Source organism: Stegastes partitus, unplaced genomic scaffold (genome assembly GCF_000690725.1).
Source record: "Stegastes partitus isolate 25-593 unplaced genomic scaffold, Stegastes_partitus-1.0.2 Scaffold342, whole genome shotgun sequence".
Taxonomy (NCBI): Eukaryota; Metazoa; Chordata; class Actinopteri; family Pomacentridae; genus Stegastes; species Stegastes partitus.
In genome coordinates this window covers 130,388-144,230 of record NW_007578073.1, presented here as the reverse complement: position 1 = coordinate 144,230, position 13,843 = coordinate 130,388, and the positions used below count along the sequence as shown (strand labels likewise).

Here is a 13,843-nt window from a genome sequence, read left to right as displayed (position 1 = left end):
GCAGTTGGTTTGCGGCTGTTTTACCTGCCGAGGGAGTTTTTGCATGTCCTGGCGATTACAGTTTACATCCCCCCCTCGGTGATGCTGCTGCAGCCTGTGAACTCATCCATAGTTCAGTGTCCCAGCTGCAAACATCACACCCTCAGTCTCTGATCAGGAGACTTTAATACATGCATCACTCTCTACCAGTCTCCCCACATTCAGCCAGTATGTGGACTGCCCAACCGGAGACGGTGGGACCTTGGACCTGCTGTATGTGGACACCAGGGATGCATATTACTTAATTATTGTTATTTTCTTGTACTTTCTATATTTTTGGATGCTGCTGTGGCGTGTAAATTTCCCCCAATGGGGGATCAATAAAAAACTATTCTATTCTATTCTATTCTATTCTATTCTATTCTAAAATAGTTTAAGAGTCTCCATTCAGTCTCTTGTTTTGTTCTTAGTTTCTGACACATTCAGAATATTTTTTTACAGACACAAACAAACAATAGCTCTGCCTCCTCCATCAACACAATCCATGCTCCAGTGAAAACCCTGAAGCATTACGTCAGATCAACCCACACATCTACCTGCCTGTGCATTCCCTGAATTGTTCTTCTCATCACAAAGCATACATGTATACACTGTTGTATTCACTCCTCTTAGATCACCTGTTGTGATTCACATAAGACAGGTGTTAGGAAATTGTGTTACATACAAAGCAACACAACACAAATCCTCTGGCTTCTCCCTTAAAAAGACTTTCTGACTTTCTCTTTTGGAAAACGTAAAAACTTTTAATTGCGGTATAACAACAAATTAACTTCTCCTAGACAAACTTTAGAGCAGATTTTAACTATTTTCATTTGTAGCTGACTTTGCTTCTGCAAGGTTGCAACAGTTGTGTTTTGTCTTCCAACAACGCTGATTAAAATTCAGCACTTACAACTTTCACCCTGCACTGTGTGGCTCTTCTGGCTAATGTTGCCCCCTGATTCTCAAGTGCTACAAGAGTTGAACAAGTTTTTCTGATAACAGATCAGCTAAGAAAATACATTCTTAAAAGTTGTAAACTGTCTTCAGGGCAGAGCGGCAGTACTAAACACTTATAGACAGTTTGAACCAAAAAGAACGCTGACGACGTAGCAAGTGTAGTTTTGTGTGTGTTTGTGTACCTGCGGTGGAGTCATTGCCGTTCTTTTCACTGTGGCAGTCCTCTTGTCCATCTGCGTTTTGCTGTGTATGTTGCAGACTCAGTTTATGGCAAACCTCGAATGCCTGGCCGACTGTCCGAACGATGCGCATGGCCTGACTCTGGGTGGGTGAGAAAACAAAGGCAAAGACAGAAATATAGTTGTCATCCTCGGAATACAATCTCTATCACTTTTTAGTTGGTTTAAAACACTCATTGCTGTGCAGTATCTTAGTAGTAGTTAATAAAGAACCAAGGATTGTATTTAATGTGATGTCTTTTTCCTGGGATTGTCTCTTGGTAGTTTGATTTCTGTAGGTGCTGACGTGGTAGCACATTATTTTTTTCTGTGTAATATAACAAAAACAAAAAAATATGTAAGGTAAAACTTATCACTCCCCCATGTGCCAGGAGATTTTTCCAGAAAAGACTGAGTTCCAGATGTACTGAGTTTTTTCCACCTGTGTCAAATACAGACTGGACTCAGATTTGCCCCAGAAATGTGTGCATTTTGGATCAAACAGACGCATTAGGACCAGAAGAACAGTTTGCAGTTCATAGGTCATAGTCATTTCCTAACTCAAAAACAACAACAGAGGATTGTCTGTTTACTGTCCAAACTCTGTGAAATACCACAATGTGTTTCCTATTGTTGACTGGATTTTATTTTTTACCCACAGGGCACTGAGTTGGATGTGTCTGTTTACCTCCTTCTCTCCTCTTTCTGCACAGCTCTGAAAAAGCTGGTCAAGTGAAAACAACTTAGGTGACTTCAGTCTGATATCGGTCCCCTCTTGTCTGGCTTGTCATAGCAAAGACGTAGAGAAGGAGAAAAGATTACATTTTTAAGCACTGATACCTCCAAACACTGCTCATTCTCAGCTGAATGAGCGGAACACAGCACACAGCAGCACTGAGTGTGTCCCTGTGTAATATCAGTGTTACATGTCAAGTGATTCAAAGTTGTGTCACCTTTCAGTCATCACATTACTTTTATGCTAAACAGGAGGGTATTTGCTCTTATGGAAAATTAAAAATGAATAATTTACATGTACTATATTAACAATAGAGGCCTAAGGAAGTCAGTACTGCTCATTACTGACATTTAAATCTGAACACTTAGTATGTCCTCCATTATTTTTGAGGACAGACTCAATCCTTCTCTGTATGGAAAATATCAGAATTGCACAAATATGTGGAGAGTTGTCATTTTCAGAGATTTCTTTTCAGCTCCTCTTTGTTGGAGAAGTTGTGTTGTTGAACCTTTCTCTTTTGAAATACCCCAAAGGTATCCGATTGGATTCAAGTCAGACAACACACTTGACCAGAACTAGTTTTAACTTTTTTTTTTTTGCGTCTTTAGAAACTCTTTGGTGAATTTGGCAGTGTGCTTTGGATGGTTTTAATGTTGAGATATTCCTCTTCTGCCGAGCTTCTACAGACAGAGAGCCACCTTGTCAGGCAGTATTTCAGTATATCCACAAGCATACATGATATCGCCTATAAATACAATCTCCCCAACAACTTTTCCACTCATGCAGCCACATATCATCACACTCCCACCTCCATGCTTCACTGTCAGGACTATGCATTCACTGTGGTAGTCCTGGCACGTTTCATACCAAACATGCTGGATCTCACCTGAGTTGAACAAACTTATCTTGGCCTTATCTAATAAAGAATGTGCTCCCAATATTCATTGGGTTTCTATTCATGTTCTTTAGCAAAGTTCAGTCTCGGAGCTTAGCACCCAAAAGAGCGTGTTTTCTTTTTCATTCATTCAGGCTGATGTTATACAATCTTGTTCTCATGGTCTGAACGATCACAGAAACTCTAATTTCCACTGATAACCCCTGTGCAAAGTCTGAAGCACATATTTTTCACTGCTAGATTGTACAGGTAGTGCTCTGTCTGAGTCATTTTAGGAAGATGGCCACTGTGACTGATTAGTGGCACTATGACTCGTTCTACACCTCCAGATTATGGCTGCAACTGTGTTCTGACTGATTTTGAGATAGTTAATGATCTTTCTGTATTTTTTCCATCTATGTGAAGTCTTACAATCAGCTTGTTCAGCTTGTTCAGCTTGTTTTAATGTGGCGCCACAATGCAGACATGCAGACAGGTACAGCTCATAAGCACAAAACTGAGAACGCTCTGGCATTCAAAGACTTTAAACATGTTCATACAGTTAGGCTGATTGGAAATCACAAGGTACTCGGTTTTTGTTTCTATAATCATCAGTTTTCAAACTTGTATGTCAGTGCTCACAAGTGCATTCACTTTTGTTGTACTGAGCTTCTACTTTAAGGCCTGTATTTTCAATATTTTCTTTACAAAGTACTTGTTTTTGATTGTTTACAAGAGGAAATATTCTTCTTGTCAAGTTAGAAAAAAAAGAAAAGAAAAATTGAAAGATTGTATTTGGTAATTTTGAATAATTTGATATTTAATCAATACTGCACTCACTTCTGCTGTATATTGTAGGTGCACCGTTAATATTCTGCCAAAGGACAAAATCCTTTCTTGTTCTAGTTATTAATTTTGGACCATTTCAAAGTGTTGCCCCACAAAGTGTTAGCAGCGTAGGAGCCTTTTGTGACCTCGGGCTCAGTATTAGATGAGAAAATATGATTCATTAGTTGGCCTAGTTTTGGCAACATCCGAGATACTGAGCTTTGGCCTCAGCCCAGGGACACTTTTGGTTTGGGTCACAGTATCTCCACATGCACCCTCTCTTTCTATGCAGTAGTGAGGTTTGGCTGCAGGCAGTGTTCTTGCAGCGTAATTTATTATTAGTATTTTATTTTTTTAATTAAATCATGCTGCTTCAGCTTCATTTAGTGCTGATGTTGTTTCCATAGTGTTCAGCCAGCAGATGCCACAATCAGCAGAAAAAAATTATAACTGCCAATGTGCCCCACACCCTCTGACCCTTACATAATCAAAAACAGTGACTACCAACAGTGGCTGAGCTGTCTCTCTGGCATGAAACTTTTGCTTTGTTGCGTCACCTCAGTCACCACTCCTACAGTCACTGACTGTCACTAATAAAGTACAGGGTAACAGACTAAAGAATAGACTGACAAAATTGAAGGTAAGAAATAAGGAAAAACACATTGTTAATATAACAACTGCTGTATAACCTCATTTGTAACTTGTATACCTATGGGACTATTGTCTGGACAAAAAGAATTTACACATCTCTGAGGTCATCTTAAGACCTACATATATCTGCTGGAAAACAGTAGTCTGGCAGAGTTCCCATTAATGCAGCTGTTTGGCCTCCATGGGTTATGCTGACTTTGCACTCTGTACCTCCATTGTAGAAAGGTGAAACACAAGAAGTTACAAGGAACAGCTTTTAAATGGTGTTTTGAGCTCACTGCAGCTTTCCAAAAAAGGCCATTTTTACAATATTAATTTTAAACACACATTTTCAGTCTGAACAAAGATAAGTCCAGACATTAGTTACCTGTAACAGACATTATGTTAACTAGGGGTTTCCATCCAAAATACTGATCCTATCACTGACATAATCTTTTGTGTAAGCCAGTTTGTCTACCTGTGTGAGGTTGCTTTCCGTTCAGCATGCCTTCATACCAGCGAGGTAGTAGCAAACCAGATAAAATGGTTTGTGTCTCTAAGTTTCCAGATTGTACAACAAGATACACATCGTGCAGTTTTAATTTATGGTGTGGAGAGAGGGGCTTCAAGCAGTTTTGGTCTTTTCTTGCATTTGATTTTTAGTGATGTGAAGGACCATCTTCAGAGATCCATTAAATATAGTTAAATAGCAGGGATTACTCTCACACACAGACACACAGAGATTTTCTTAGTCTGCAACCTGCAGGCCACCAAATTTGCAAAATGGCTGTTCCAGGTGGCTAATTTCAGTTGTTACATTTAGTGACACTGAAAACAAATGTTTTTGGAAAGGTGCAGAGAGCTCATTCTTATTCTCCCAATAAACGCTGTTCACATGTTGTTTTGTGCGACTCCTTGTTTCTCCAAATCTCTACAAAAGGGGTGTAAAGTGCAAGGTCAGCACGCTTAGAGCCACAATAGCTACATTACTAGGAAGCATCACAAGTTGAAATTAACCAGTGTCTTTCTTTAACAACAATTTAGAACACCAAAGCTGCAATCTGTAACCTCATATTGAAACAGCAGGACTCTTTGTTGTTGGTTTGCAATGACAGCGGCATCAGCCAACCAAGTAAAATGAGTGTAAGTAGCAGAGTACAAAGGAGATCTTATCTTCAAAAATTGAGTCATTCATAGTGTTTCACCATATCCCATTACACAAATAATATAAATTAAAAAGAGAGACACAGATTTACTCAGTTCTGACATCTGTAATCTCTTTGTTCTAATTTTTTTTTTTTTTTGCAACAAGCATTAATATCCTGAAACAGATAAGACAGATTGCTCTCCAGGCATCACGAAAAGATAAGGAAAACTATTGTCACTTAGAGAGAAAAATTGCCTTGGAGCTGACTGCTGTTAAAAGAAGACAGCAAAACAGCCTTCAGAGAAAGAAAAACACAAAGACAAGGCATCAAACTACCAAAGTCAATACGAAAATAGTGTCCAGGGAATTGTCCGTTATGGAGAATAAGTAAAATGTTTTTTGTGGTTTAACCTGCACTGCATTTGTTATATTCTGAGTGGAGTGGATGACTGTGTTCAAAAATGTGAACATACCTTTGTGTATACGCTTACAGGTATCTGATTTTTGTGTCTATCTCTACTCATGTTGCTCTCTTGCTCTCTTTCTCCTCAGATCCACTGTTTAGTTTTTAAATGCTGTGCTCTTCTCATCTTCTCCATCTCATCCTCCATCAATCACTCCCCCATCTCCTCCATCTCTGTGGACCCCATTTCTCTCTTCTTACCCCATGCTTGTGTTCAGAGTGTAGCAAACAATTGTGTTTTTCTTGAAAGGTATTTTCACAGGCAGTCATACATGGAATGAAAGCAGATTCTAGTGTTATTGTTCACAGTGAACATATCAAAGCTCCACTGACGCAAACACCAACTGATTGAATAAAATTCAATCAAACACAATGCTGTACACGTTCAGCCTTTATTTTAGTGCCTTTTTGTGTACCTGACTGTTTCTTGTTTGTCCATTTAAAGGTCTGACAAAACCACAGACAGTCATAATTCCAACATGTTTTTTTTTTGTTTTTTTTTTTGGATTATCTAAAAAGACACCTGGCAAGCCAAACTCCTTCAAGCTCAAACCACTTTGGTGGTCATTTTTTTGGTGTGTCCATGGTAGATGATGTCCTCATTCTTGATTCTGCCAACAAAATCTCTAATTGGTTGTCATTGAACACAAAAGTGAACCTTTGAATTGCAAAAAAAAAAAAAAAGCTGGAGATCTGAGGTGGAAAATTAGTCAACTTTAAATTCTCATTGAAAAAATACTGAGTGAATGAACTACAGAGAAGAAGCACAGAAGTTTTTTTTTAAAGAAAGGATGCATTTTAACATTTAAAAACTGTAAAAGATATGCAGGATTGAGGTTAGTGGTAATAAAAGTGGATAAAACATTGAGTTTTTAGCCAGCACATGGGCCCAAATCTGCAGCAAGCAACTCCACCACAGCCTTTAATCTGTGGTATGGTACGCAGCAGAGAGTCTGTGGATCTGAGGGCACTATAGAGGTCAGGGGCAAATCTTTGGAGCATATAAACCAAAGAGTCAAGTTCTAGTTTGAGAATATACTACTGGGAACTTAAAAATCTATCCTCATCCTTTGAAGCCAACGCAATGGTTGATAACAGCAGTGATGTGATGGGAGCTAAGTTCTTTTCTTCAGTTAAACTCTTGTTTGAGTTTTTCTGAATCACTGACAGAAAGACGAGCTTTGCATCAGTCAATAATTTACCTTGTGCAGGTTCCGCATGGGAGTGAAAAATTACATCAAAGTCAGTCATAAACCCCACATTTTCCGCTTTCAATCAACTGTGATGTGGTGGCATGTTTAATTGTGAGCACAGTTTCTCTTTTTGCTCTTCTGTTTGAACTGAATAAAGCACATTTTAAAGCAGTAAAGCCACAACCACAACAGGCAAATTTGGAAACAATCTTCAGCTAAACAGCGCTGGCCATTTTATTTTAGTTCTTTTTTGCTCGAAGATGCATGGAGAACCCTGTCTCTAATGAGAAAAACGTGTTGGTAACTGTTCTCATTAAGCCCTTAGAACATAAACTTTTCTTGTGGTACTTCAGTGTCACATATAAACTGGTTGGATGGACAGCCATTCCCAACACACTAATCTTTTTCAGTCAACTCACTTTTCACAAAGACACTGTTCCGTATCTAAACCTTTTTTTGCCCTAAGCCAATTCTCCAGTTGATCCCCAATTTTGGTGGCTGACAGGAGCACTAAGAGATTTGTCACTCAAAAGCAGAGCCTCTACATCCTGCTGCAAGATGTGCAATAGTTCCTGTCAAGTTTTACTTGACAGTTCTTATGTTGGACATCTGTCACCATCTCTTTACAGCTCTCTTTCTCTGTCTCTATCGCTCTCCCCATCACTTCTCGTCTCTGCCAGTTCGACTGAATAAATGCACATTCTTAGTATCTCTGTCTTTCCATCTTCTCTATATGTCAAGCTGCTAGTGAGCTGATTCCCAGCAGCAGAGTGTCCCCTTTTTCATCGGGTATAGGATTGGGGCCTGTCGGATTATCTACAGAGGTTCATGCTGTAGCTGTCCGCTTGGAAGTCATGGCAAAAGCAAAAAGAAAGGACGAAATGGAATATAATACAATCTAGGATAAACCAGAGAAAACAAAGAGGGATGGCAGGGGCACTACCCTTGACTGAAGCCTTTCTCATGACCCTCGCCTTTTTTGATGAACTGATTCATTCTTCTTGTCTCTTCTTGCTGTGTTTACATATTCACCTCATCCTTCCACAACTGATGCATCCATCACTCAGTGTGCACAAGGCATATACAGTTTAGAAAAGAGGAGACTTCAGTGAGGACAAATTTATTAACCGTCTTGCCTCATTCAACTTAAAAAAAAATATGGAGTTTCATTTAGAGAGTTGCATCAGTGACTCCTTGATCACCAGCTCAAAACTCCTAATGATGGAGGCACAGCCTCACCTGATGTTCATCAAACACTTTGATTTCCTTGAGGAAATTAGCGGGAGAGCAGCAATTACCAACACTGGGCAGAGCAAGATTGTGTGAAGGAGCTGCAGGTGAATATAATCAAACCAAAGAAAGAGCTACTCAAAGTCCTGAGAATGTATGTGATAGCTTTTGTGTGTGACAACATGAAGTAAGTGGAGTGTGACGGAATTAATTCATGATGCCTCAGTGACTTTTCTGAACCATTAGCTTGCTTTCTAAGAGCTACACAAGTAAGCTTACTTCCCATGAACACGCAGTCACATAATCCAACTCCATGCCTTGTCTGGGTATAGCCTCTATTTCTCTGTTTCCTCCCACAGTCCAGAGACATGCTGGTTAGGAGAAGTCGGAACTCAAAATAACATATAGGCATGAATTGGAAACTCACTGTCCAGAATGTATCTTGTACAAGAGAAGCAGATAACGAATACCATGGTCTACTGTTGCTAGTGTGAGGTATGGTTTGCATTTTAACGATTCTGATTCAGCCTTTCATTTGCGGTTCTTGATGATTCTTCATTCCGATTCTTTGAGGGGCAGGTGTTCAAAGTTACTATGACAGTAAAATCCAGCCTTTTTTGACCCCAATCCAATTTATTTAATGTCTGCTAATATCACGTTCCAATCTGGTGCCATTTTTTCTAGATAATACACACTTCAAGTATACTAAAGTTTTTCGCTTTGCAACTGCAGCAATGGTAGAATCTTCCCTGGTTTAAATTTTCATGTTTAATTTGGCTACTTGATGTAACAACAGTGGAGACCAATCCTGTCCTTGTAAAGTGTTTTTTTTTTTTTTTTTTTTTGCAGCATAATTAGTCGTTGCTAAATTAAGACGACTTTTACAAGACAGTTACAAAAATTGCACTGTTCATCTGCTTTTCAAGCAACTTCGCAGTGATTGAGAAGGTTAACTGAGAAAAATGTTACATTCATGACTTATTAAGACATATGCATATTTAAACACAGGCATTCAACTGGCATGACTGATAGCGATTGATATACAGGCGCTGTTTGCAGCCCACGGTGTATAAACTAGCACTTGTTGCAACTTGTGGCACAATCAAAATGACACTTTCTTATTAATTCTTTTGATTCTTATTGAATCAATAAGGAAGTTAGTTAAACAGATGGCACATGCATATCTGTGTCCAGCAGTGAGTCACCTGTCCCTCCTGCTCCGATGACATGGTCTAGACTCAAAGACCACAACTAATAGTACATTTGGGTGCTTCAGGCATTTAGGGTTAACTCGTCAAGTGGTAAACAGAGCCACGGTACATTACAGACACACTGGAGAGACAGATGAGAGGGAGTGTATTAAACACAGCTGAAAGGAGACAACTGGAAACAAACTGATCTTGATCTTGTTTCATAAAAAGTACACTCTGACCAATAACACAGGGCAGCATATTGACTTCTGGCTGTGTTTACATCTCAGCACTGACATCTCCTGATCAATACTTCACACCATACCGCTGATACGTAGTGTCATGAAAGAAGCAATATGGAACAAGCACACAACACGCAAACACTATGTTTGCACTGACTTGTTCAGCGGTGATTTTGCCCTGCCTGTACTCCAACAACACAAGTTTTGACAGGGTGGTAGAAATGAATTAGACTGAGAGAGTAAGACACAAAAAGCTTAAGACAGAAGTATCATTTCACTGAGATATGGATATTCAATAAAAAGTGCTGAGAGGCTATTACATCCAATTATCTTAACCAAGCTGTGTCGGGAACAAAGTGAGTCCTTATCATTGATATGTCTGGAAATAGCCTTATGTCATTTCATCAGCACTCATAATTTCAGAGAGGAAACCATTGATCCGTGGCTTTAAGGCTAAAGTCTACAGCATCACCCAGGCAGACTACGTTTAAACACTACCCAAGTATATATATATCCAACACATATCTTGTACTTTATGTCATCATTTTAGTTTATACTACAGGTTATGTTTCTGCAGCTCACTCAGTACTTTTCAATGTAATCGTATGTAAACAAAACATGATGTTTCAACAGAAAAAGCATTCCTTACTTGGGCTTTGCAATCATCCTTGAAGGCACAAGATGTACTTTGTCATCTGTATCCATGGCAAAACAAGTTGAGGCCATTAGCTGACACTGAATGACACCGTACAGTTGGAGGGTGTCTATCCACGGACAGAGAACTCAACAAACACTTGACACATTCACCACAGCTCTCTCTCCATCTCATCAACCAGTTGAGGACAGCAAACACATTTCCCCATCAAAAGCAGTAGATATATAAATAAGCAAATTAAGACATACAAGTTTTTTTTAATCCACTAACCATCTTTTTTGCATTTTTAATGTTTATACTCTAGTGGGTGTTAAATGCATTTGCATAACTTCCCAAAGGAATTATGTGGCTTATCAGCATAATTATGACAAAAACAACTTAAAAAAGTACAGCTGCCAGCTGCAAGGTGTCCATTTAGCAGCAGTGGTGGGATGGTTCATTTTCATGTTTAAAAGACCATAACGACCTCTTAGACATCATCTCTTATTATCCTCATGAGTGTCTTTACGCCTGGCCTTTCTGGTACAGATATGACCTGTGTTACATGGGTTTTTGTGAGCCCTGATAGGTGCACAATTCTGATTTTGTAATGCACCTTAAATTGGAGCAGAGCGCAAACATCACATTCTGTGTCAGTCAGCAGCCGGGATGATCCAACCTTAATGTGGAGGATCATCACTCGGGTTAAGCAGGGGTTTCTGGTGCTTCAACACCAAGGATAAAACAGCAGGTTTCACAGTGGAAGAGCTGCAGTCTCACAGACCGAAGAAGGTACATCAGATCAGGAACGCACCAGCAGTATGCTTGTTGTTTTCTTACATTCACAGGGTTGCGCACTGCAAATTAGTCTCCCACTAGTCTGACTGTCAAGGCAGAGTACTGCTGTAATGTCCAGAGGTATCTGAGGGAGAACAGACAGTGCAAATGACTTGAACTGTGGTGTGATGGAATGTGGGGGCTCCACATGCACTGTGCGATGAAGTTCAGCTTTTAATTGTCACAACAACTCAATTACAGTCCTCTATCAGATTTGGCGTCCTGTGACTTTTTTCCTCTTCTCCAACATGAAATTGAAGTTGAAGGATTGCCATTTTGACACAGTTTGCTAGATTAAGTGCCCATTGCAGATGGTGCTTGACATGCTTACACAAAGAGACATCCAGAGAGCGTTCCAAGCATGACAGCAGTGCTGGGAGCGCTGTATCACTGCATGAGGAGACTACTTTGAAGCAGATGGTGCCAAAATTTAAATCTGCAAATGGTTTTTGATTGGACAGAGGGAGTCATGGTGCAGGCAGACTATGATCTAGCGCTGCAATGGCTTCACTATGCTTAGCACTAGTTTAAAACTAAGAATCCAAACTAAGGCTGAAATTAAGGAAAACATCATGGAGAGGTTTCATCCTCTGGGGGACTCAAATTAAAACTCTCAGATTAGCTGATGGACTGACTAACCAACATAATTATTGCAAAAGCAGGAATAATGTTGAGAAAAAGGAAGAAGGTAGAATTTAACATATCTCAGTGTGCAAAGAAGCTATCTTTCTTTTTTTTCAATGTTCTATAATTGACTGGCTTAAATGCACAGACTGTTGTCTTGAACTCAACGATTAAAGACTTTTCAAGATGGGCGAAATTTGAATATGGTCTTAAATTGCATTTTTAAATTTAATATGGGTATTATGAAATACTTCAGTTGATTATGCAGAGATTATGATTCACTTTAAAGTGATTAAAAAGTAATCGAAACTGTCAAGAAGCAATGTAAGCTAAGTAATCTGCAGCAACAGAAGCTTTCCCAGGCCCACATTAACGTGTGCTACATTGAGAGTTAACCCTCTAAATCCCAAGCAGTTTCTGGACGTTGTTTTTGCTCCAGTTACCTTGTAACTCACCGTGGGCTCATTTTTTACTGCAATATAAAGTCCTGCACCTCCATGTAAACAGCACAGCCATGGCCAGATGTAGAGCGAAACTCATAAAGGTCCCAGTATAACAAAGTTAAAATGCCATAAGTCATAAAATAAAATAAAAACAAAAAACATCTCTCTGCTTTGTTTAAACACAGGCTGCACTTCAGATCAATTTCTCCAAAAAGTCCCTACACTTTTGTCACAAACTGTTCATTGCAGCTGAGTTACTAATGGTTTCCCACTTGTGTTGAGAAGTGCCGATTTCTTCGCTTTTCACAGAATCTGATAGGAGCAAATGCTTTATTTTTTAGTGAATTTTTAAACGACATGTAGAATTAAAGTGATTTTGATGAAATATCTTCATTTTAAGCTTAGATTTGATTGAGTTTCTAAATTAATCTGTATGTAACAGATGAGTAATTCAAGAAGAGCCAGAAAGGTGAAAATCTGAAGATCAATTGTTTTGACAGTTTTTGGCTGTAATAAATAACGTGATGTAGTGAAATAATTAAATTATGTTAAATTAAATTAAATTAAATTAAAAGTAATAACAATAATGATGATAATAATAATACATTTATTTATAAAGCACTTTTATTCAAAGTGCTGTACATAGCGATAAAAATAGCTTGACAATAAATACATCAGAAATCCACAAACACAAAAAAAATACTGAAACAATAAAAAAAGGACATTAGTAAAACAAACAATTAGGACTCATATGTAACAGTAAACAAGTGGGTCTAAGTTAAATTAAATAAATTAAAATAAAATAAAATAAATCCTTTTAATCCTGTTGACAGGGGTTTTGGGTTTAAGATGGTCAATATTCTTCTCTTTAAATTGAAATTGTTGTCCTAATTTTAAAAAACAAACAAAACAAAAAAAAACAAAAAAAAACAATGATGTTAAACATGATCTACTCCAGTCAATTCAGTTGTCGTTAAGATCAATTATAAACCTGAGAAACTTCAGAGATCACAAACATCCATAAAAGTTAGTTTGCATTATGAGTGTGTGTCTCTAGTGACAGTACTGGCTCTGTGCTGGCACGTTCAACCAAAGACAGAAAATAAATAAATAAATAAAAAATACAAAGAAATCAACGGATAACCCCCTTGTCCCCCTGGAGCTCAAATTTGTCATATTTGTCAGTTTCTACTGAATAAAAGTTCCCTCTTATTCAGTAGAAACTGAATCTTTGTGCAAAAGTTTTTTGTGGCACTAAGACGATGGGAAGACACAAACCTGTCTAGTTTGTCTCAGTTTAGTACAACTGAAGATGCCTGAAAGGTTTTGTTGGCCTTTAGTAATAAACCAAAGTATCTGACAAATTAAAATTCTGACCTAAACCTGTCCCTTGATGAAAAGTACAAAAGTTATTACAATTCACCCTGCGGGGATCATGACGTTTCAATACAAAATTTTATAGCAATTATTCCAATAGTTGCCAGTAAATTACAACCACTGATGCCCGACAATGCCAGCAGGGACCAACATAAACACTGACACTGCTATCCACACATCACGGCACCTGCATGCTTTA

The 13,843-nt window shown here is 38.6% G+C and overlaps 1 protein-coding gene across 1 annotated transcript in view; it reads right to left on the bottom strand.

The window, feature by feature from the left end:
* Positions 1 to 13,843, bottom strand: part of LOC103358909 (carboxyl-terminal PDZ ligand of neuronal nitric oxide synthase protein-like) — a 212,305-nt gene that overhangs the window by 79,242 nt on the left and 119,220 nt on the right. The window contains exon 6 of the mRNA XM_008284060.1: positions 1,161 to 1,299. Coding sequence (XP_008282282.1) covers positions 1,161 to 1,299 — 139 coding nt within the window. The remainder of the gene's footprint in view (positions 1 to 1,160; positions 1,300 to 13,843) is intronic.